Below are 24,611 nucleotides of genomic sequence, written 5' to 3'. Positions count from 1 at the left end.
ACCTGCTCTAAGTTAAGCCTTTAGCGATTAGTTGGTTATATCAGGGAAATCAGCAGTAGCGGATATTACTATCAACATAGGTTTCTTTATCACGTAATTCTTCAACATAACGTGTATTACTTTTTTCATTATCTCATCAGAAATAATTTACATAATTAAAAAATTCGCATATTTTTCCAAAAATAAATAAGAATCAGCATAAATTGCCATATTATTTACAGTTCATTAATATTTATTGTCACATTATTTAAATTGTTTTTATAATGCTAAATAATCTTTACTTAAGATAAAATTAAATTTATTTTATAGTATTTCCGTACATATTTTTTGTTTTTTTTTCTCCAATCATTTATATATTATCTAGATACATACAAAATAATTATTTACAATTCCCTGTTATATATTAATGTTTAGTTTACCATTCAGACCAAAATGGCACTTGCCAAAAAGACTTTTACAATAAAGCAGGGCATAATATTGAGATATAAAAGAAAGTAAGAAATTGTAATGTAGCGTGACTTTGTATAGAGTTAAATCAAAAAATTATTAATTATACATCAATATATAATTTACTTGAAAAATAAGAATCATCACGGACTACATTTGTAAAAAGCACTTAATTTAAGCATTCAAATGAATAAAAAATGTTTTGTAGGGGTATAACACTTACCTCTTGCGTTATCGATGATATTACTGGTGACCAAAGAGGATCAGATGTCACTGGCAGATTTGGTTTTTCAATCGTTAACATAAACGATATCATTGTAAATAAAGCTACTATGATTTCCCAAGGGTAATTAGTGCAGAACTCACCATACGATCTGAAGATTTCACTGGCCATGATTTTGTTTTTCCCGTTCAAGTATCAGCCAAGACCTAAAAATTGTTTTTTGTTTTAATTTTAATATAATATATTTATTAGATATATTAGATTGTTCGATAAGTTTTATTATTTTGCGAGAAACAGGCAGAAATACATTTTAAAATATTACATGATACACTAAAAATAAATTGTATTATTCAATATAACTTTAGTGATCTCTCTAGATCACGAGATCTTTTAGTGGTTGTTTACCAATTTAGAGGTAATCCACATAGAAAAGAAAATTGCTGCATAGTAATAATAAGATCTAATAATAGGTTTAGAGTATCTGATAATTAATAATCAAAATTTGTCAATCAATTATCGTCAAATAAAGCAATGAACCATATTTTATAGAACAAAAGTGTCATTGAACCACCGATATAAATATGAAACCAAATATTAATTAGTTTGAATATGAGTGATGTGCCTATATTAAATCATTATACTTCACTCCGGGCTATTCAAACTGATAAACCATTATTAAGATATGATGATTGATATTACTGTATATGCTCATTAATTATATATGATATATTCTAAAGTTTCATAATGAATTATTGATTATCTCTTTGATCAACATACTGCGTAGGTACCTTATGAAATATCACATACTTTGATTAAAAAATCAAAAGTATGTTATATTCGAGAATGATGTTTAGTATAATTGCAGCTATAAGATAATAGCGGATCGTATACATAGCATATAATAACGGCAATTTTCCAAATCTAAAGCTTTAAATTTGTTGTTTTGTATTTACTTATTATTTTAGAGTCTTTATTTGGACTGGACCTACTGCTTAGTGCTTACTTCGAATCACCGACTGTCAAGTGTCGAACCTAGAGATCACCCTAGAAGACATCCCAGCCTAATTACTGGAGTGACTGGGTCGTGATTTTCTTTGTCAGATGTTGCAATATTACCCTATGGATAATCACATACAAATTTATAACGATATCCCAACAATATTAGAGTCCGCGTCTGTCATAACAGTTGGAGATAGGGATGCTGAAAAATATATTTTGTTATATCGATATTTTTGTTACCCGATATTTTTTCAACAAATTAATTATATTTCTTAAACATCATTAAAAACCATTTAATGGTTTTTTATAAACTGTTTAAATTGGTACTTAATTTTAATTTATTTTAAGAATTTATTAAAAATATCAATATATTTTGTGAAAATATATCGATAAAAATAATATCGAAAATGGTATATCGATATTATTTAAAATATCAGTATATCGAAATATCTATATTTTCCTCGTTGGCCAACACCCCTAGCTAGAAAACCATATTGTCATCTTGGTCAATGCGACAAGCAAACCGCCAATAATATTAAATGGTCTAATTCATTTCTGAATAACTAAAACTGACTAAAACAAATCGATGTTTCGCAATCGTTACAGATTGCATATTCACAGACCAGAATATTAAACTAGTTTTATTAAAATTAACTGCTATTTAGTTTGTAGTTAAGTTTAGTTATAGTTTAAGCTTTTTATATTTTCAGTGCACCCTTTTAAAAGTTGTGAGAATAATTGAAGCACATTATTATTTTGATGGATTTTTAAAATATCAATAAAAATTCAGTGATAAAACTATTTTTTGTTTCATTTTAATTACCTGTGGTAAGTCTATGCAAAATATATGCCTCTATACCAGAGTACGACTTTAAAAAAATAGAATGGTTAATCAATTCTTATTTTATGTATATAATGTACACGAAACTAAAGAATGTTATGAAGGTCATCTTTGATACTGATGAGGCGTATTAGAGATTGCAACCTTCAATAACGAACGTGTTATTAATAAGTTCTCCTTCAGTTCCTTTTGATTTATAACTGTCTTTAATTTCGCTTACTGATTATACACAGAATAATCGAATAACCATACGATCACAAGCTATGTATTTCCTAATATCCTGAAACCATATCACGAACAGATTCTGCGTTCGTTAGATATACAGAACTAAGGAAACGTCTTCTACGTAATTCAGAACCTTGACAATAATACGTTAAATATTTACGCCATATTATTACAAAAGAGTTAAAAATTACATAAATGATATAACAGTATAAAAACTAACAATGATTTTTTATTAGAAATGAAATTTATTTATATAGTGTATGATCCTTATGATAATGTATAATTTTATATCACAAATTCAATAATATTTTGAGTTATAATAATATATAACACCGGTTTCCCTGAAAGGTGTTCAAAATTAAACTGGTCCCTTTCGAATTATTATTTAGTTTCAGTGAATTTAAAACATTGAGACCGAGCCATCACTTATATTTAAAAAAATAAAATTAAGATAATTGTAAGAGGATATATAAAATACATTATAAATGTTCAAAACATACAAAAAGATTTAGTTAGACATAAAATTAAGAAACGGTTCAAGAGACTTGAAAAATGTTTTATATTAGTTCATATAAAATATAAATCTGTTTATGCATATTACCTACATCACAATAATTTTGCTTTGTTGTGTATTTCTGTAGTATGTACTATAGAAAATTATCTCAATATTAAAATAAGAAGAATATGAAAACAAATTAAAAATTATGCTAATATACAATAAGAATCAAAATTGATTTAAAAATATGCATACTGCATTTATTAAAACAATACTTAAACATCCAAGATTTTTTTTCAGATTTTATCAAGATAAATACAAAAAAATATATATCACGGAAGGATTCAGATGCTTTTAGGAAGAAACTTAGAGCCTCTGAATAGCTCACTGATGAAAGTAATATTTGAGACATAGATATTTGATAAATCAGTCAAAATATCTATTTGATCACCGAAGTGGTTTTGTTTGTTTTGAAAATAGTATTCGGGAATATATTTTTCTTTTGGTAACAATAATAATCAAATTAGTTTTGTGGGTTATCTATAAACAAATTCTTTTTTATAACCTAAAAACACTGACGCTTTATGTAGTGTCTCTTTCATTTTTATACTAATATGTTTTATTCCACATTGTATAATGTATATCTGGTCAACCCAGCATAAGTTTTATTCTTATATGTTAATAGTAATAAAAAACCGGGTTGGTGGGGCAGTGGTAAAGGTAATAGGACGGTCCTCCTACTGTTGCGATAGGCGGGTTCGAATCCTGCTAGGGCATGCTCGTAAATTTATGTTTGTGATTGTTTAAAATTTGTGATTCTTCTCGGCAAGTGTGTAAAATCCGACAAGGAAGATGATCCCAGTCACGTCAGTAACCAGTCTGGGTAAGACCGGATGTTTTCCGGGATGATTTCTAAAGTTGGTCACTCGCCAGTCGGTAGGCTTAATGCTGAGGAAAATGGTTCGGAGCCCACGTTAAGCTTTTAGGTCCAGTCCAGATAAATCCATAGTTGGTAAAAGGAGACTTTAAAATATATTTTAAAAAAATACTACTAAAAGGATGAAATTTATTAACGAATAAACTAAATTATATATTAATACCATAACATAAGTTAAACATTTCATTTAAAATAATATATAGCATTTGAAAACATAATAAACAATAACTAATACAATATTTTATTCATAATAATAGAATAATATATTATATTTAAATATTATTGCAAATTCTAAATATCTTCTAGACTCATTAAATATATTTCCGTTATTCTTACATAATTTATAACGTTATTTCACTAATAACGTCATTCTTTTTTCGGTGTTTTTATGTCCCTAACTTCTATGTCGGCTTGGTTGGCACAGTGGTCAAGGTGACAGAAGTGTTCTTTTACTATTGTGATAATCGCGGATTCGAATTCTACTGAGTTATTGTAAATTCACGTTAGTGAATGGTTTATAATTGTGATTGTTCATAAGGCAAAAGTCCAAAATCCGACAAAAAATTATCAGCTTGCTCCAATAACCAGGCTGGGTAAGACCGGATAATTTCTGGAATGATTTGTCAGTTGATTGGAATTTGACCACTCGCCAGTCGATAGATTTAATGCCGAGCACCGTGCCGTTCGAAGTTCACGTTAAGCAGTAGGTCTAATTCGATAAAACCAAGTTGATAAAAAGAAGACTCCATATTCCAGCTTTCGCACAACCCCAAAACCCAGTCTAAGCTGCCAAGTAATTAATTTTTCCAATGTTTTAATCAGTAATACTAATGTATATTAACCATTCAACAATACTTAATTTTTATAAATATTCGAAATGTAGCTAGATCTATAAACATACACATTTATGAGTATTTGCATTTTATTGAAGAATAAGAACGGTTGATTTTAAACAAATTTTAGTCACTGGTGTTTGGATGAATTATCAATCAGAACGAGATATTACTCTGTCTAACATTCACGCCACTGGTACTTATATGTATAAAATTTCTTGGAAGAATTAAATTTAGAATTATGCGCAAAAATTAAGAATACCTATACAAACTATAACTAGTAATTTAGTGATGTTGAAAAAACAAAGCGATAACATAATCTAAATTGTTTTGTTTTCCACGTGAAAATAGATCTGAATATAAAGTCTATACATAATTAATCGTTTATTCATCTATTGCAGATAAAAGTTTTCAATATAATTAGGCACGTAGTTTATGTTAATATATAAAAATATAATACAAAAATTAAAAACGTTTTTGAAACCTATGAGGCATTCATGCACCACTGTATACGGTTATGGAATTTAAGATGATATCTTTACGCAAGCAAGATCTTATATTCGCTTAGTAAAAATGAAAAAAGGCCACATAAGCAAATTTGAAGTTTTTTCTATTACATATAGAGAACGGAAAACGAGAACCGACGTTTTTTAAGCGTTATTTAATCTGGGACATAATTACGAAATACTTTCTGGATTTAAAAGGTTTACGTTTGAGATAACGCGGCTGTTATTAGATATAGTGGAAAAAGTACATTTAAGCCGGTTCTTATTTATGCTTACTATTTTGTTGGATATCCATTTTCTACCAACCTAAATATAAAAGGCTTAAAATTTGAATGTAGATATTTTGTTGTATATTTATATTTTGTTGGAGGAGAAGTAACTAATATAATTTTTTTAAAACGTATTTATTCAACATTAATCAATGACGTATGCTCCCTTTACTCGGCGACTTTTTGTCACTTTTCTGACAAAATTATAGTTTGGCCACTGTAGCACTATTGGGGAAAATTTGAGCTGATTTCTACCAGCATTATTTGAATGTACACGATTATTATTTTGTTCTCTTGACAAGACCCTTTTGTAGAAGCCGAAAAAATGGTAGTTTGGTCTATACGGTGAATGCTCTTTTCAATGTTTTCTTTTTGTTTATTTAACCGCATAGTAAAGGTGAGCACATTGCACAACGTTATTCATTAACTAGTAATTTTTCCCCCAAATTGTTCGTAAAATCTAGATCGAAGACTTAATTTAGATCAAAATTAATTAGCGTTTGATGAACTTTTGGTTAGGTTCATTATTGTCGCGCAGTTGTAGTACTTCGACGTTTTTATGTTCACGCAATCTCACTTGGGGTTTTTTCGCAAACTATTTAATTTCTTCGCTGATGCCCTAGTGCCCTTCGCTAATCGCAGAGCGTTCTTGATATTTCAATTTTCTCAGTTTCCTTCACATATTCCTTTAGAGTTTATATTATTTATTTTGGGGCTTATATTTCTTTGGCTTATAACTAGGTGAGGTAGAAAGTATTTTATAAAGTAAGTATCCATATATTTCGGCTTTCTTTTTTTGTCCACTTTCATTCTCTTTTTATGGATTTTTTTTAGTTTGGTATTTTGGTCGATTTTTTAACCGCCTTCCAAAAACTATTTCAAATTATTTACGTTTTCGTAATGTATTTTCGCTTGTATTTTTTTTATTTCTCTTGGATAAATTTGTTTTTTTTTATGTATAGGGGTATTCTTCCATACTGCTTTTTGTAAAATGATCCCTAGTAATTCGGCTTTCGTATCTGCAACGTGGGGCAAAAGTCCCGCTACCATTTTGATTGCCTATAACTTTGCTCAAAGAAAAGATAAGTAGTAAGTTTGGTTTTCAAAGAAATTTAATTTGGTCTTTACATTTTTATAACAGAGGCTAAATTTCTTCAGTTTTGTGACGAATATTGTCTTTAAGATGTTGAATCGTTTGGAGTTTATTCACATAAGCTTTTGATTTAAAAAAACCCCATAATAAAAAGTCTGGTGCTGATCCGGAGATTTGGCTGGCAATGCTAAATCTCCACTTCGCGAAATTAGTCTTCGTGGAAAAATGTCATTCAATAATTGAATTGTTGAACGAGCTGTGTGAACTATGGCCCAATCTTGCTGAAACCACATGTTCTCTAGTCATTGCTCTTCCATTTCAGGCACAAGAAAATTTCGAATCATGTCTTGGTACCGTTCAACAGTAACTGCAACACCTTGGACATTTTCAAAAAAATTGGGATTAATGATGTTTCCAGCATGAATACTACGCCATACAGTTGTTTTTAGTGGATACAATGATGTTTCATAAATTAATTGGGGATTCTGTGTTCCCCAAATGAATGTTCTATTTATTGAGGTGGCCACTAAAAAGAAAATGGGCCCATCACTCATTATCAATTTAAACCAAAAATCTTCAATTTTAATGTTTCTCAAGACTGCAACACTATCGCGCACCAGAGCCACATTTTCAGCGTTACGAGATGTCCGTTGTCTTCCAGAACGAGGGCTGTCTGCTGTCGTACCGTACTGTTAAAAATTCGCATATAAACGATACATTGTGGTTTTGTGAGGCACTGGACGAATGGGATATTTTTGACGCAATTTCTGCTGACTGACAATAATGGAACGATTATTTTCAATAAATATTGTCACTCTTTCCGCTCGTTCTTGTGGCGTATATTTATCTACAATAAATTTCTGACGTCTACACAATACAATAGTTAAAGCGAAAAAACTGAGATCACATAACCAAGATGGCGCACAATAAAAATGGTAGCGGGACTTTTGCTTACCAATATATGCAAGGATAAATCATAATTGTCTTCAATATTGATGTAATTGCTTGATCTATCTTACAGTAGAAGTCGATTAGTGTTTTGTTAACTTTTAATGGCCAGTACCAGCACCAGTATCAGTAAAATTGATTTACCAGTAGATTACCACACATATTTAGTGTGTTTAGGTGTAAATGCATGTTTAGTCTTAAATTCTCACTTAATTATGAAGTAAGAGAGTTTCAAAAGTTCTTCAAGAGTTCGAGGTAGTCCTCTTTTTTTAATGCATATCTATGTGGGTAGTATATCGCAACAACTCTATAGGGTGTAGCTTTTAGCTTTTCCCTTGTACGCATTGCACGTTTATCATAGCTGGAGCTGGAGAAGTGAGTGCACAATAGCAACAAAGTTGCTTATTTATTGATTTACATAATTACTTATTTATATATTGAAGATTTTTAGCTCTACCCTAGCGAATACTACTAACCCTAATGGCAAGATCTCTTGCGTCTATTTCCTTTGATTTCATTGCACGTCCATTATTGTTAGTGATTCATTAGGGTCCCTTCGTACCCTGTGAACATGTCATACTTGATCCTACCATATATAAAGTTTATAATTGCTATCAGTTACCATTATTATCTGTTTTGTAATATAACTGACAGTGCCGTTATATTTCAATTTCAATCTATCTTAATAAATACCAATCCTTGCTATATTTCAAGTATATTTTAATGTCACCCTTGTCATTGAAAATTGGTTGCTCAGGTAAGTTTACATTATGTTTTCAGAACTATCACCCGATGACATCGACATCAAGATCTCGCACTTATTTGCTTATTTGCTTTACTTATTTTGCCATTTATTGTGTAAGTAGTTGTTATATCATTTATTTTGATCTCTGTTTTTATTTATATAAGATGTTAGAATATTTTATATTGTTTTATTGAATACAATTTTTATTTTACGCCTTGAGTTTAAAATTAACCCTACACTTCTAAATAAAGTAATATGTAAAAAGTTACCGGTGTAGCTGATACTGTCTTTTTATATTTATATGGTGATTTATTATGTAATCATGAATATTTCTATCCTATATTTATCTATAGAGGGCTTTAAGTATATCTTATTGACAATATGACAATACTGTAAAATATAAACGAGACTAAAGTCAATATTGAATACATTTTCACGCTAAATTCATCAAAGGGATAGATATTGAATTAATAATATATATTGGTAGCGGGGCGCCGAGGTGCGAATTATATTTTTTAACTGCAACTACGCGGAATTTCCCCGGAAAAGAATCATCAGTATTGCTCATAATTGCGAATCGTACTTACATGTTTATTTATGGCAAAATTAGCACCACTTATTTTGGGTAGATGATTTTTTCCTTGCTGCATGTCCTTCCAAATCGTCTTAATATTTTTCATTAGCTTAAAGTGTTTGTATCAGGCGATTTACTACGTCCACTTTTTACTTTTCGATCACCGCACAAGTCGCTTTAGTTATTTTCTAGTAACAGAATTAATCTTCAGCTATTCATGTTGTCAATTTTATATACTATTCATGTTCTTAAGCTGAAACAGTATACCAATGGACGATATTTAACTGCTAGGATGTTGGCCATCGAGAAAAATATCGTTCAAGATTAAATACAAAAATAAATGGTTTATTAAAAATAATTAAATAATTTTTTTATAATGCTTAAAAAATATATTTAATTTTGTTAATTATGTTGAAGAAACATCGAAAAATATATGGTCAAAAATATCGATATAACTATATATCGAGATCACTATTCTCTACATAATATAACAGTTTTCTATTTATTATTACTGAGTTATTCAATGTACGTAGAAGATAATCATTGAACGCTCAAAATTGTATTTTCTCCATTCATTAATTTTGTTGTTTTATTAAAAAAAATCTACTGCCAAGGCCCACCAAAAACTTTTACAAACTTATAGTGATGCTGCTCGGTTACATCCCAATCGTATGTTATTTGTGATGAAAAACGGTCAGGATGACCAAAACAAAATAAATGATTTGCCAGACTTATTGGATGAAAACTCAACTCAAATTATCAAGGACCTCAACAGTTTAGCAGTTGATGAAACAACTCTTTCCAAGCGTTTATATGTGACGGGAAAGATTGGGAATAAAAAAAGCGAAATTTTAATAAAATAAAGACAAGATAAAACAATTCTTGTGTATGTATTATTAAAGTTGTATTAAAGTACTTTAAAAATTGCTACTATGGTTAAAATTGAATATAAAACAAAAGTGCTACTTTTGTTTCAACTTATTTTTGTGTTTTTATTAAACCAATTATTAAAAATGACGAAGAACGAATTAATGAGGAAAAAGTACAGTGATTAAAAATTAACTTATTTATCCTATGCTAGATAATTACAACTAGATTATAACAATAAGTATAATACTAATTCAATTTCTCATACTTAATTGCAAGATACTGATATCAATGACGTGAATCTTATGTACATTTTGGGAAACTATATAAATATGTACAGATTACATCGTTTACTACTCGACATTAATCAATATATTAAAAAAATAAAGATCTCCTGCGAACTGTTTAAGCATTAAAGATAGCTGATATATGTCAATGGTAATTACTGTTATTCACTATCCCCATATACAACCTTGATTAAATAAACAGTTATACAGCCAAATTGGCTAATATATAATTAAATTTCTATTAATTTTCTATTTTAATCACGTTACACATCTTTATTGCAGTTAACCAACACGACTCATGTTTCTCAAAACATTTATATGTCTTATTGTTAAAATACAGTTCGAGGAAATCCAGATAATAAAACATATGTAATGTTTACAAATGAGGTGCGAATATTTATTGAGCTGAAAATTTAAATAGCTCTTAGAAAGGATTGAATCAAATAGTGGAAAATCCTTTTAGAACGACAAATGAGTTATATGACATCATTTCTTATTATTCATATTAGAACTAATCAGAGTCACAATTTTTTATTACTATTAATTAAAATATAGCAAAGTACATTCATGAAAAAATTTAGTAAAAATATTTACGTAAAATACGGATTATTTATAACGTATAAAGGTGAATGTTTGCCTCTTAATTTTTTCTTTACCTCATCATACGAAGATCTTTCTACGAATTTACAATAAATCAGTCTAACCAATCTCTTGTAAAATGTGCTAAAATTAGTTGTGTTTGAATATTTTTGTATGTTTGAAACATTCCAGTTTTATCCAAGTATTTATAGTACCAACGTTTGATGTTTCTATTCATTCCGTAGTCCTGTATCAGTATAATAATAATGTAAGTCACAATTTTAACGAGACCTATGATTTATTTATTAACCATTGAACTGATTTAAATCAACCTCATTTTACAAAAGCACCATTAACTATTTTATCATTTATTAAGTACCACAAAATTAAGATTTTTTTAACGGACACGTTTTTAGCTAAACAATGAAAAATCTGATTGAAATAATTATTACGTATATACATTAACTGATAAGATTGAAAAAAAATTGTGCCTCATAATTCTCAACAGATTGAATAGACGAATTGAAAGTCTAATGGTGAGTACAGACATGAACGACGCGAATGGTTCGAACTCGTGGAAGATTTGGTGAAAAGTTCTTCGTTCGTGATATTTTCTGGCGATCAAAGTTAACTCAGGATACGTTACTCCTCAGTCATCTCCGGATTTGGCGCATGCGCTTTATCCTGCATAGAATAAACCATAGAAAAGAATAAACGAGTCTTCATTTTCTAATGGCACATTCTTTTCGTGTTGATCGGTACAGACAGATCAAAACAACAAAAAATCTAGGATATTTAGATTTTGTGTTACATTATTAATTCTATAGTAATTAAGAGGTTTGCCCATCAAGAATAGTAGCAAAAATTGTAGTAACTGGTAATAATTAGACATTTATTCTAAACATAATATGTTTTAGTAATGATTTAATAAATTTTATTTTATAGGTAAAATGTAGCTAGAATTTCTCGAGAGTGAAAGTCGAAGAATGTAAAATTCAGAGAAGAAGAAATTAGACAGCATTTTGCTAAGATGTAAGAACATTGACATTTACAGTGATACTATGAAATAATTAAATTTGCTAACAAAAGTAGACCTGGATCAAATAAACAAAATATGAAACTATCAAGGGACACTCTATTGATCTAATGACAAGGAAAATACAATGCATTATTATATTAGAGTATAAGTAAATAAATTATTATTTTGTAAAAATAATGATGTATTGACTGAGATTTCTTTCAGCTTAAAGTACGATAATACATTAATTAGGACTAGTAAATGTACAATACGTCAATCGAAAGCTCGAGGTAGTTAATGGGGTTTGTGGATCAAGAATAGTAGCGATCATAGTTGATCATATTTAAAGATTTTTAGGAGAATTTCACTACTTTCATATATAGTGATGACTTTTTCATTTGGTTTTAACTATATTGGCTGGGTTTGATCAGAATGATTTTGGCCATTTTTATGGTGTTTATGTTTATTCATGTGGTTTTTGGAGACAAAACAAATATCTGGATAAAAAAATAAATAATAAAAGTTAATATAGATAAAAGTCGAGTTAAAATTAGACTTCTGTGAGGAAATCAAATTAGGGCAGATTTTGAGGCAAGAACACATTCAATGAATTAAACAGTTAATACGTTTATGAATTGCACTAGCTCCAAAACATAGAGGACTGTCATAGGTTCCTCACAATTAGGAGACAAAGCCACTCATTTCGATTCATTAGGTAATGGAATGGGTAAATTGGCAGTGACCAATCAGTAGCCTGTTTAATTTTCTTGCAATTCTCTCTTCCTTACGAGGTAGCAGGGGAAAAGAAGTTGTGTATGTGAAGAAAATACATCATCAGTACCTTGAAGGGAACAGAGATGTTTTAGCATAACTATTAAGTGATATTATGAGTTTTAGCTTTTACTTTATTGCGAACATTTCAGCTGTAAGTGCAATGGAAATAGAAGACATCCTTATAAACGACCTGTCAGGTCAACACTCGACAACACAACACTCAAACTAGGGTACTCTGACAAGATTTGAAGGAATAATCTCTGAAATACTAACGAACTCAAATTTTGCTTATTTTAAGCAGCTAATGTCCAATCTATTTTGATGACGGGCATAGTCCACGGCGGCTCAGATGTGAAACATACTGGTTTCTGTATTATAGGAGGTATATAAATTGTTTTTAATATCTTTGTGATGAAACATTTTTCTCCTTTGGAGGCTATGACCATATAAGTATCTGTGACTTCAGAGTTGTCACCATTCTGGGCATTTTTATATCTAATTTGAGAGCCAGTGTCATTCCTCGATATTTAAGCGATTCTATAGAAGTGAGGCATTGCATACTAGCTATCAGACTAGATTTAAAAGCTCCCAGTGTCATTCTCAAGCCAGCGTTTAATTTTCTGCAGGATAAGTACACTTATTTATATTAAGGTCTTTAGCTGTTTTAGATTTAAGGTATTCGGTACTCTCTCTCCAGGAGAGATAGAGTAGTCCATGCCGAGGCCCAATATTTTAGCAGATGATTTTGTTGGTATGACATTATTACCTAAAGTGATTCTATAGAAATGGACGACAGATAATTTTGAAACTGAAATCAAGAGGCAGACCATTGAGTAATGGTATCCAGACAATTCTGCATTGTACTGGATGCAGCTTTCAAACTTGATGAAAAACAAAAGAGAATTATATCATCAGCAAAAAACGAACATTGATATCTGGACTTACAGCATGGAATTTGAAATGTATTGCAATATCAAATAATGTAGGACTGAGAACAGATCCCTGAGAAACACCTTTATCTTGAGTATACGTGAGAGATAAGCAGTTCCCTAAACGGACCTTGAATGTACGGCTGGTTAAAAATTGTTTAATAAAATAAAGGATATTGCCTCTTATGTTCCAGGAGTGTAGTTGTTTAATAGTTCTATATCTCCAGGCTAAATCGAATGGTTTGTTCCAAGTTAAGGAGAGGGTCAATTATCAAACGACCCCAAATAAAACCAAACTGGTAGCGGAAGTAGATAGTTATGAAGTATATGCGAATTTAGTCTTACTCCCACCAATCTTTCAAATGTTTTGCAAAGGTAATCAGTTAAAGAGATTGGTCTGTAGCTAGAGAGTAATTTGTTTGGTTTGTTAGACTTCCGTTTTGGGACTAAAGTACTGACACTTCAGTTAGAGGAGAAATGATGGGAAATGAGGTCCATATTTTATTATATATATTATATATTTAATGGAAAATGTAGCACTAAAGGTGGTAAAAATGTGGAACGCGTCCCGATTTTCTTATCATCCTTACGCACTAAATTCCTTTTTAATGTAAACAAATTATCACAGTACAATAATTTATAATAATATAATTTGCAAATAATTTACATGGTATCAAATGGGCTTAAATGAAATAATTGTCGATGTGATTTTATAAGCTTAAAGGGGCAGAAGGCCAAAAGTATATGTAAAAAATTTATCTACTAACTGTGTATCAAGACTGGCGGTAAAAAGCTTTTGGAGAAAATTAATTTTTTACCAACGAGTGTTTATTTAGGCTCCGAATCACGGTCCTCGGCATTAAGCCTACCGACTGACTAGTGACGAACTTAGAGACCATCCCAGAAGACATCCGGTCTTACCCAGCCTGGTTACTGGCGTGGCTGGGATGGTTATTCCTTGTCAGATTTCCACTGTTTATAAAGATTTTTACAATTACAATCATCAACATAAAGTACATCCATGCCCCAGCAGGATTCGAACCCGAGACTATCGCAACAATAAGAAAACCGTCCTGTCGCCTTGATCACTGCGCCAACGAAGTCGGCCCTAATAATTATTAAAATTTATTTATCAGTGTATAACAAAAATCTGTTACGCAGAATTGTTTTACTAGAACAAATATGAATCAAGATAAAACTCATTGAAAAAATCTTCATTACTCATAATGCTAATTATATCATGTTTATTTATTACCCGAGAATTTTCAAAAACATTTATGCCATTTAATTCACAAGAAATTTAGTGTATTTCGAGCTTTAAAATTATCAGAACTGTTATTTGAATATGTAATGATATATAATTTTAATATTATATGAATAGTACTGGCATCAACACTTTACGTTTCACCGAAAGTATGATTTGAAGAAATCTGTTTCCCAAGTACACCAAACACTATTAGAAACAAATGGTGATGCCGCTTAGACATATCCCAATTGTTATTTTTCGTTTCAACGATTTAAATTTTTATATTTTATAAGTTTTATCTTTATTATTTTATGACGATCAAAAAAGTTCAAAGACAATGAATTGTAAGACGTATTGGTTAAATATCCTATCCAAGCTCTCGAAGATATTTCACAAAGCTTAGAAGTTAACGAATCAACTACAATATTTTCATGCGTAAAAATGGGTCGAGGCCATCCACATCGAAGAGGAATATTCATTACCAAAAAGACTTGCTGTGCGTATGATAACATCCGCAAAGTGTAACATGTTACAAGCTAAAACCAAATATAATTATTACGGAAAATATTTACAGACGTCAATTAAGAAAACTAAAGGACGTGTTGCTGCAAATAAGACCTCTCAAATAAGAAGTCATCGACTCGCATAACAGCGCTCGAACTCACATTGCAAGAGTTGGAGAATACATTGTTGCAGATCCAATCGGAATGGGTGCCAAGAAATGCAAAAATACATCGTCAAACCAACATCGTTCTTTCGAATTGGCACTCCCATGTTGCCAGAAAGACGTGAAAAAGTGGTAGAAAATGATGGAAAATATTTTGAGTAATACATATTGTACCGATATTTCTCAATAAATTATTTTTAAAACTAAATATGAAAGGAATACATGCAAGCCCCTAATACATGGTTTTCTCGAGTATATGTTATTTGCATTAATTAAATAGAAAAATAAAACTTAAAAAAATTCTATACTTATATAAAAGGAACTAAATCTAAAGAGCCCTGATGCTAAAATTATTAGTGTGATTCTAACGAAATGTTGTAAAAAAAGATGGATAAAAACGCGAAAAGTTATTAAGTTATAATATTACATTCTGGTAATCATCTTGCATTATTGATCACTAGAATAATACATTGATATAATATTAACATACATAATTAACCATATTTCAATTAAATTAAACAAATTTATAACAATAATATAAATAATATATAAAATACATAAATAGTAAACATAGTTTAATTTATAGTAATTATTAAGAAATATTTAAATAGCATTATTGATACTAATAAATAATTATTAATTATATTAATGGTTATATACGTTATATTTTATTTAATTATAATAAGCAACTTTTATATACAATATATTTACTGTAAATTACTGCCTATAAAAACAAGTGATTTTTTCATTTTTAATTTTTTAAACTTTTTTAAAAATATTTTGTTCTTTTTTATTAATAATATAATGAGAAACATTTAAATGGATATATAACAATTATAATCTTCGTTATAAATTAATAATATCAAATTAATAATTATTAATTGAATTAATGTATAAAAATATTTGTAAATAATTTGCAGATATTAATATGAAAGTGTTTTTATAATAATATGTTGAATAACACTTTCTATTGGTAACATGTAAACGTGAATGAAACTTACCGTACAAGTCAGAGTAATTAAATGAAGAACAATAATCGAGCACTATAATGTTTGAAGAGAAACTAACCAGGAAAAAATGACTTGACCTGCCGGCGGATTGATTTTGAATGAAAATTAGTAACTCACGGACTAACTTGCCGCCTTCTTAATAGATTTCTTACTTCATAATTTTACGCATACAGTCTGTGATTACGTTAATAGAAAGACTAATTAATTCAAACTTTTTACGTCGTCCTAATTATAATATGTTAATTTAAATTATTTTATTTTTATCAGAGGAGTCAAATTACTCGTAAAATTACAGAAACATTTAAAAACAACCTCGTTTTTCTAATGTCCTGTATTATTCAAATAGAAAATGGCCATCGGGATATATTACTATTAAACTATTTCATAAACGCATTATTGCTCACTGGAAATGAATTGATACTAGAGAACCTGATTATCGAATATGTGAAGTAATATTTGCTATGGCTCAAGATCCATCTCCCTTTCACAATAATTCAATAAAAATATTGGTTCTTGTGATGTCTGATGACCTCCTTTTAGTGAAGGTCAAACTTTCTTCAGTTTAAATACTCAAATTTTGTTGGTAAACATTCCAAAAATATAGCATATATGATATAATTAATTTTAGTGCTAAATGTATTATCATTACTTATTACCGAAAACAATACATTTATTTAATATAAAATTACTAGTTTATTACTAGTATCTAAAAAAATCCTAATATTTATTCAAAAAAAAACATAGTTCAAAATATATCAATCTAAAATACACATGTAAAATTTAACATTTGTTGGACATAAATATCGATATATCAAAATATTTCTAAGAAAAATAATACTATTAAAATAATAATATAGTTAAAATTAAGTACTAATTTTAAAATGATTTCTTTAAAGGTTTTTTTATAATGTTTAAGAAGCATATTTAATTTTTTTGAAAAATATTGAATAATATCTGCAAACAAAAATATCGATATATCGAAATTTTTTCGGCATTACAATGGAATCTTGACATATTCTATATTGTGGCTTTAACCGAGTTGTTGGTAAAATATAGAGAGCGATGCTGATGAGTCCATTATTTTAATTGCCCCCCACCTTCACCAAATCAGTTCTGCAAAATCGGTTCACAACACATGTCTATTCTTTTTCATTTCTTATCTATGCAATGTTCCATACAGTAAAAATCACATTATTTTGTTTTCTAATACAGTTTATATTGTAATTATATATATACTGACTTAAAGGATTATCCATACTATAGAAAACCAACAATACTAAATTTTTAATTTGATATATATTACCAAATATAATAAAATAATGTTATTTATAACACGTTATGTGTCGTTACACCTTTACAACAGAACTTTGAATTTGAAAATTTATTATAAATTATTTTAAATCGTTATTATCAATATTTGATCTGCGGCTTCTGTTCACAGTAATGATGAATGCGCAATTTATTACATATAAAGATTCAACATACATGGCGAATGCGCATGAATGAATACGCAAACTACTGACTTGACTAAAATATAGATAAAATTTAATAAAGCAAAAACATTTTTAATTCTAAATTATAATAAAAAATATATAAATATAAAATAAGATGTTAAAATTAAAAGAAACCCTATTTTACAATTACATTTTTTACATCTACATAAACATTATAATCTAAAATAGTTGAGATATTAAGCAGTTGACAAGATTTTAAAATTTTATTAATATATTCTTTCCTTGACAGTTTTATAGCATACTATAGATAATTTTAGTTCCCAATAATAATAGCCAAATTATAAAATCAACCGATTATAAACTTAAAATTATTACAAAAACACACAACTGATTATTTATAACCACTTTTTATTTAATTTAAATCTTTGATATATTTGTCTCCATATTAATTTCAAGCAATTTATCTACCTTTTACTTGCCTGACAATAAGGAAATGTTGAATAAATTGTTCAAGGTAAATTTTTGCAAAATAGACTGAACTGCGTTGAATGTGATGTTATACAAACAATACTCAATCTAAGATGATATTAAGGAAGTATACATAATTATTTCCTTTTTGCACAATATTTTAATAAAATTGCTAATAAAACACTATTAATATGTATAAGTATTTTTAAGGAATTAAATAAAAAATATAAAATGACTATGTTTAGAACTATAAGAACCTGTACAATGTAATGGTATAATATTTTATATAAGTCTTTGTTTTGTGGATGGTGGATGATAGGTGTTATGTATACTTCTATTTCTTTCTTTATTTAGTAAGTATATTTCTGATTTAAGTTATTTTCTTGTTTTTTTTTATTGACAAGTCTGTTATATGTCTATGTAGTAAAAAGCTTTTATTTTTTCCTAGTAAACGATGTTTATTAGTCCTTGGAAGCAAATCGAATTCACACCGCAACACATACCATGTTTACTTCATTTCTATTTATCTTTTACAAAATTACTTGGTTTAAATTTTTAATCACAATTTGAAAATGGCGATAAAATATTTTATATACCATTGTTAAGAAAAATCAATTTCTTATAACGTTAACAAACATGAAATTATGTATTGAAACATGAAATTATGTATATTATGTCAAAATATGTTCGTAAAATATGTACCTCAAAAGTTTAGTTTAGTCATGCAGATATTTATGGACATTAAATATGCCTTATATAAAACTATATAACAAATGTTACTTCTTCAATGCATAGAGAAGATTGAATCTTAACAGCAGCAATTTTAATATATATTTGATATTTGAAAAGAGTTTTATATTTAAAATAGAAATTTTCCTCTAAAATATCTTTAATTAATTTGCTGATTTATCATGATGAGGGTTAAAATGAATAATAGATTTAGCTGGTATCATATCAATATCTAATTCCCCCAAAATGTTTACTCAACCAGTATACCTAAATATTCTTGTTTTTTATTAGCATAAATAAATTGATCGATTTAGATGGACTCAACACACCCACAATGTTTACACTATCTTTCTTCGAATTGTTTTCCAGTATTCTTGCCATATACGTCATGTAATAATCTAAACTAGATTAAACTTTTAACGAATGATCAATGTTTTTGCTTTCTATAAGATGTGCAGTTTTGAAGGTCGAATAGAAAAAATAATTTCAACATCTCGTTAATTCTGATGTACATTAATCTCTTACTCAACTTAAGGGGTTATAATTATTGGTTTTTTCTGTTAAATATATGACTTGTCTCGATACAGTAGTCAGTATAGAAAAGAGGAAGGAAAGTTAATCGAGGGCGCTGTGACTTGTATCGAGTGGTTATAAATTACCAGGGATCAAAATAAAGTTTCTCTTTTGTTCCAAGGCCATAAGTGGTGCATTAATTCCGTCCCATCCCGAATCATAAGTGATTCGTAAAATTTTTTTCGCATTCTATGAACTTTGATGCAAATTTAATATGATAGATATTAAAATCACAAATGTGCTAAATTTAATTGTTAAAAAAAGACTATAGTATATCCAAAGTAGCAGTGAACTCACGTCATCTCAATTTAGGACGTCAATACATTTAACGTTGAAATTTTACCCATTTACGCAGCGACCATTCACCAGGTTCTTCGTAAAGGTCACAAGATTGATGCCGTCTTTATAGACGTCTCCAAAGTTTTCGATCAAGTTTGGTACAATGGTACAATTTTTAATGCCAAAAAAACTAAGTTTATCGCATGACCTAGTATCATTGATTCACTCACATATAAAAGAAAACCATTTGGTAGTAACTAGACAACTAGATTTACACAAAAAGAACAAAATTGGAATTATGCAGCAATAACAGCGCAAATTATCTCATTTTTAATAGCCTCTCATTTTCCTAATAATACATCTATAGCCTATTCAAAATAACAGTGATATGATAAAGATGTTTAATGTATTGCCTATTACAATTTGTAAATTCCTTTTAAGATGAGACAATATTTTCCTTCAAATTTAGATATATATGTATATATATATATATATATATATATATATATATATATATATATATATATATATATATGTATATATTCCTATTTATTCATCATCATTATATATTTTTTCGCCTGTTATAGTTGTACTAAATATTAGCATGGGAACAGTCACTAAAATATCTCAAAAAAAATATTGGATTCACTGAAAAGAAACCGTTCTCAAATGAAATGGATGCCGAATCAAGATCATCTTGATGTTAGCTCTATAACAGATTCAATATATGAAATGTATAAAAACAGCTGATGCAAAAAGGTAAACATTGGAATATTAATTGATTAGGTATTATTAGTCATAACATTTATTTCAAAATTCATTGAAGATATATTATTCTTCATATTGGAAACAGGAATGGTTAATAACACCTTCGGTCTGGATGAACCCAGGATCATGGATGAGTCGGATGAACACATTGAAGAATAAATTGACAAATGATGGAAGTGTGAGCAAATGTTGGATAGATAGGAAATTAACAAGTTAGATATTCACTTGAATTAAACGTTCTGAATATGGGATTATGATGCAATAGATAAATAAAAAATAAATAAGTAAAAGATAAAGAATAGAGAATAATAAATATGAAATAATAAATAGAGAATAATAAATAAAGAATAATAAATGGAATATGATAAATGAACACTAACAGATATAAAATAATAAATAGAACATAATAAATGGAGATTTAATAGATATTAAATGATAATTAAAAATAGAAAATTGGAATACTCTGTGATCAAACACACCATTTGATAATACTCAGCCTAGGTGGCACAAAAGACAGTAAAATAAACTGAATAAGAAGAACGTAGACCAAGTAGAACTCTGGCCAACGCGTCTTTAGAAATGAACTCTTAGGAAGTTTTATCGTCCCTAGGACGTGATCACATCCGCCAAATACAACCTCGAAAAAAGAGCAAGAATGTTGCGATTTATGGTAATTATTTCTGTTGCTGAGCATTCGCAACGCTGACAAATCATACAATTAAAAAGAAGTGGCAATATCGCCTACCTTCTTTACATTATGGCTCAATCACTTTTTTTAAAAGACACTTAAACGACCTAAAATTAAAAAGTTTAAAATATCGAACTAACAGATGGAATCCTAAGTACCATAGATATTCGGAACGATTTCCTTGAATTATTTAATTTTATTTAATTTCCTTGAATAGTACATGTCTTTGTCTATGTTTTAGGAAAAAAAACTGAGAAACCAAAACTCGCTTTTTCATGAAAAAGTCTTTTTCTGAGCACCAAATAAATATGACACTTTTAACAATTAATTTTGATATGAATGCTGGGTTGGTAGCCACGATTTTCAAAAGGGACAGTACGGTCCTCTTCCTGCCGCGATAGTCTTATGCTTGTGGTTGTAATTATAAATATCTATAGGCAGTACCAGAACGATTAAGACCTGCTGGAATAGTCTCTAAGTTGGTCACTTGCCAGTAGGTAGGCTTAATATCAGACTGTGGTTCGGAGCCTATATTACCAAGGAAGCCCAGTCTAAATTAACCCTAGTTGATTAAAAGCATAGTTTTTCCTTTTTCCATAGTGACCAGCTAGAACCAATTGGTCTTTTGCTGATGTCGCCTCAGGTTCAGGAAAATTGGGTTTTTCGGGAGACTGAGACCCGGGGATACGATCGGGAATGCCGTATTTGGATTAACTGCCGAAATTTGTGGATAGGTAGGGATTTGATCAGTATATTTTAATGTTGTAAAGCGCCAAGGTAGAATCTCACACTGAGCATGTTCGTGAAGCTTTAAACGAACGGGATGCCTGATTCTATGTGGGTATTTACGTTCCTCACAAACCATGGGGCATTGAGCAACGCGCAGAATTTTTTAGATTGGAACACTTGGAGTAGTGCAAGTTGTCTCTTGTAGACTCTTGAAGACCAAATATTTATATAGAGACGCTTTCTGGGGGATTGGAAGTTTGCTTTTTCTGTAGAGGAGTGGAAATAGTAGGCCATACACGCCATTGCCTTTGCAAATAGCGTGCTGAATTTGGGCTGAACATTGGAACCCGAGGTTGAATAGGAGACCAAGGTATGGTACCTTCTGGAGCCAGGGGACAGGGATTTTTTCAATTTGGAGGTGATATGTGCGGGACTCTTTCCGGCGATGAAACAGAATAGCCTGAGTTCTGCTAAGGTTAATCTGCAATCGCCAGAATTTGTACCACGCAATCCCTTGGTTGAGTTGAACCTGAAGACCGTTGCGTACGGCGTCGGGACTGTAACCGGTGGTAAAGAAAGCTGTGTCATCTGCATAAAATGCCGTGTTCGATTGCTTGTGGAGTGAGAAATCAGCCATGTATAGGTTGAACAGGGTCGGGTCAAATTGTGACACATTTGGTCGAAAGATTTAGATACATTTAGAAAGATGGCTCCAATTTCGCCAGCTTTTATAAGTGCCTGATGCTTAATGATGCTAAGCTTGATGAAGGCTTGAGGAAATCGAATTGTTCATTAGGAATTATGTGGTGCGCGTCAGTGAAGATGTTTAGCATAGTTTAAAACATAATAATAATAACACCTTTAGGCATTAATAATGTTGTAGGAATGTTCGTCGTGTCGGTCAGTCGGTCGAAATGTGTAGCTGACGCTGCGATTATTTGTCAGAACACTCACAACTATTTTTGGAAGGAATTTTCACGAGAACTGAAAACACTGGTTGAAGAAATACTGTTTATTTCAATGTTAAATTATACACGTGGTCGACGGGAGAATTGACAGGATATTAGGTTAGGCAGAGGAAGTACGGTAGCGCTGTGGAAGTGGTACTATTACAAGGGGATGGAGAAAATAAAAGAGAGCGAAACGTCGTTGTGATGGTTTTTTATAGCCTGGAACTGCATGGTACCAATCCACCGGCGTTGCCAACCTTTGTACTTTTTGGTGAATTCGTGGTGGCCTAAAGGGTCGTGGCGGTCGCCACATAACTCCCCTCCTAGTGGAACTACCGTGGAACGTACCTCTATGTGGTGCAAGTTCCGGAGTGCACCCGCAATCACGCAAACAAACGCTTGGGGACTGCTGATGAGATGGGGATCCCAACCTGAGCGAGGAGTTTTACGGGATCAGCTGCCATCGGAGCTGTAGCAGGACGTCGTTCGTCTTGGGGCGTTCAGCTTTGTTTGAGGGTACCTATAAGTGTGTTACGTGTCCCGTTTCGTGATGCGAGGGTGTTCATGTGTTGATGGTATACATGATGGGTTTCTGTAGTTTTCGTCCATCTGGCTAGTCTCGTGGGATGTATTCGACCATGTGATGTTGATGGGTTCCGTTCCTCGTGCTATCCTTCCATGCATGTGTCAAGCACTTGTCAAGTGGCTTATGTTGAGTTGATTTACCTGTTGGTCACTTTGATCACGTCGGGGTCACCAATTGTAGGAATGTTCGTCGGGTCGGTCAGTCGGTCGAAATGTGTGGCTACCGCTGCGATTATTTGTCAGAATACTCACTACTATTTTTGGAAGGAATTTGCATGAGAACTGAAAACACTGGTTGAAGAAATACTGTTTATTTCAATGTTAAATTATGCATGTGGTCGACGGGAGAATTGACAGGATATTAGGTTAAATAGAGGAAGTACGGTAGCGCTGTGGAAGTGGTACTATTACAAGGGGATGGAGAAAAGAAAAGAGAGCGAGACGTCGTCGTGATGGTTTTTATAGCCTGCAACTACAACCTTTGTACTTGTTGGTCAATTCGTGGTGGCCTAAAGGGTCGTGGCGGTCGCCACAATGTATTGAATTGGATTTATTCCAAAGAAATTATATTATGCATTTATTAAAATTGGCTATCAAGTGTTTATTAGTTTTTAGAAATAAACACTGATACTGTTCAGACCACAATACGTACCGCATTTAGTTAATTTCTATTATTTTATATTGAACTTTGTTATAATTTGAAAATAGCGATAAAGGTATATTATTTACCATTGTTAGGGAACCATACTACACAACCAAACGATAACATACTCCTCGAACTATAAAAAAGCAAATCTAAAACAAAATTGAAGCCAGTCAAATTCAAAAATTACTAAGCTATAAAATAATTTTATGAAACTATTCAGCACTAATTA

The 24,611-nt window shown here is 30.4% G+C and overlaps 1 protein-coding gene across 2 annotated transcripts in view; it reads right to left on the bottom strand.

The window, feature by feature from the left end:
- Hmgcr (HMG Coenzyme A reductase) overlaps positions 1-16,644 on the bottom strand; it is a 42,307-nt gene extending 25,663 nt beyond the window's left edge. Inside the window, exons 1-3 of one of the 2 annotated variants that reach the window (XM_076405604.1) lie at positions 16,505-16,644; positions 814-876; positions 671-720 (exon numbers count right to left, since the gene is read on the bottom strand). In XM_076405604.1, the coding sequence (XP_076261719.1) occupies positions 671-720; positions 814-841 (78 nt within the window). In that variant the 5' untranslated portion in view covers positions 842-876; positions 16,505-16,644. Of the gene's footprint in view, positions 1-670; positions 877-16,504 lie in introns of both variants that reach the window. The other variant, XM_076405603.1, reaches the window with a different exon arrangement.
- Positions 16,645-24,611: the final 7,967 nt, after the last annotated feature.

This window comes from Rhynchophorus ferrugineus, unplaced genomic scaffold (assembly GCF_030347505.1).
Source record: "Rhynchophorus ferrugineus isolate W39M unplaced genomic scaffold, kcgeb_rfMv2 rfM5, whole genome shotgun sequence".
In the NCBI taxonomy this organism is placed as follows: Eukaryota; Metazoa; Arthropoda; class Insecta; order Coleoptera; family Curculionidae; genus Rhynchophorus; species Rhynchophorus ferrugineus.
The sequence above is the reverse complement of the archived record's forward strand: the minus strand, read 5'-3'. Positions and strand labels throughout refer to the sequence as shown.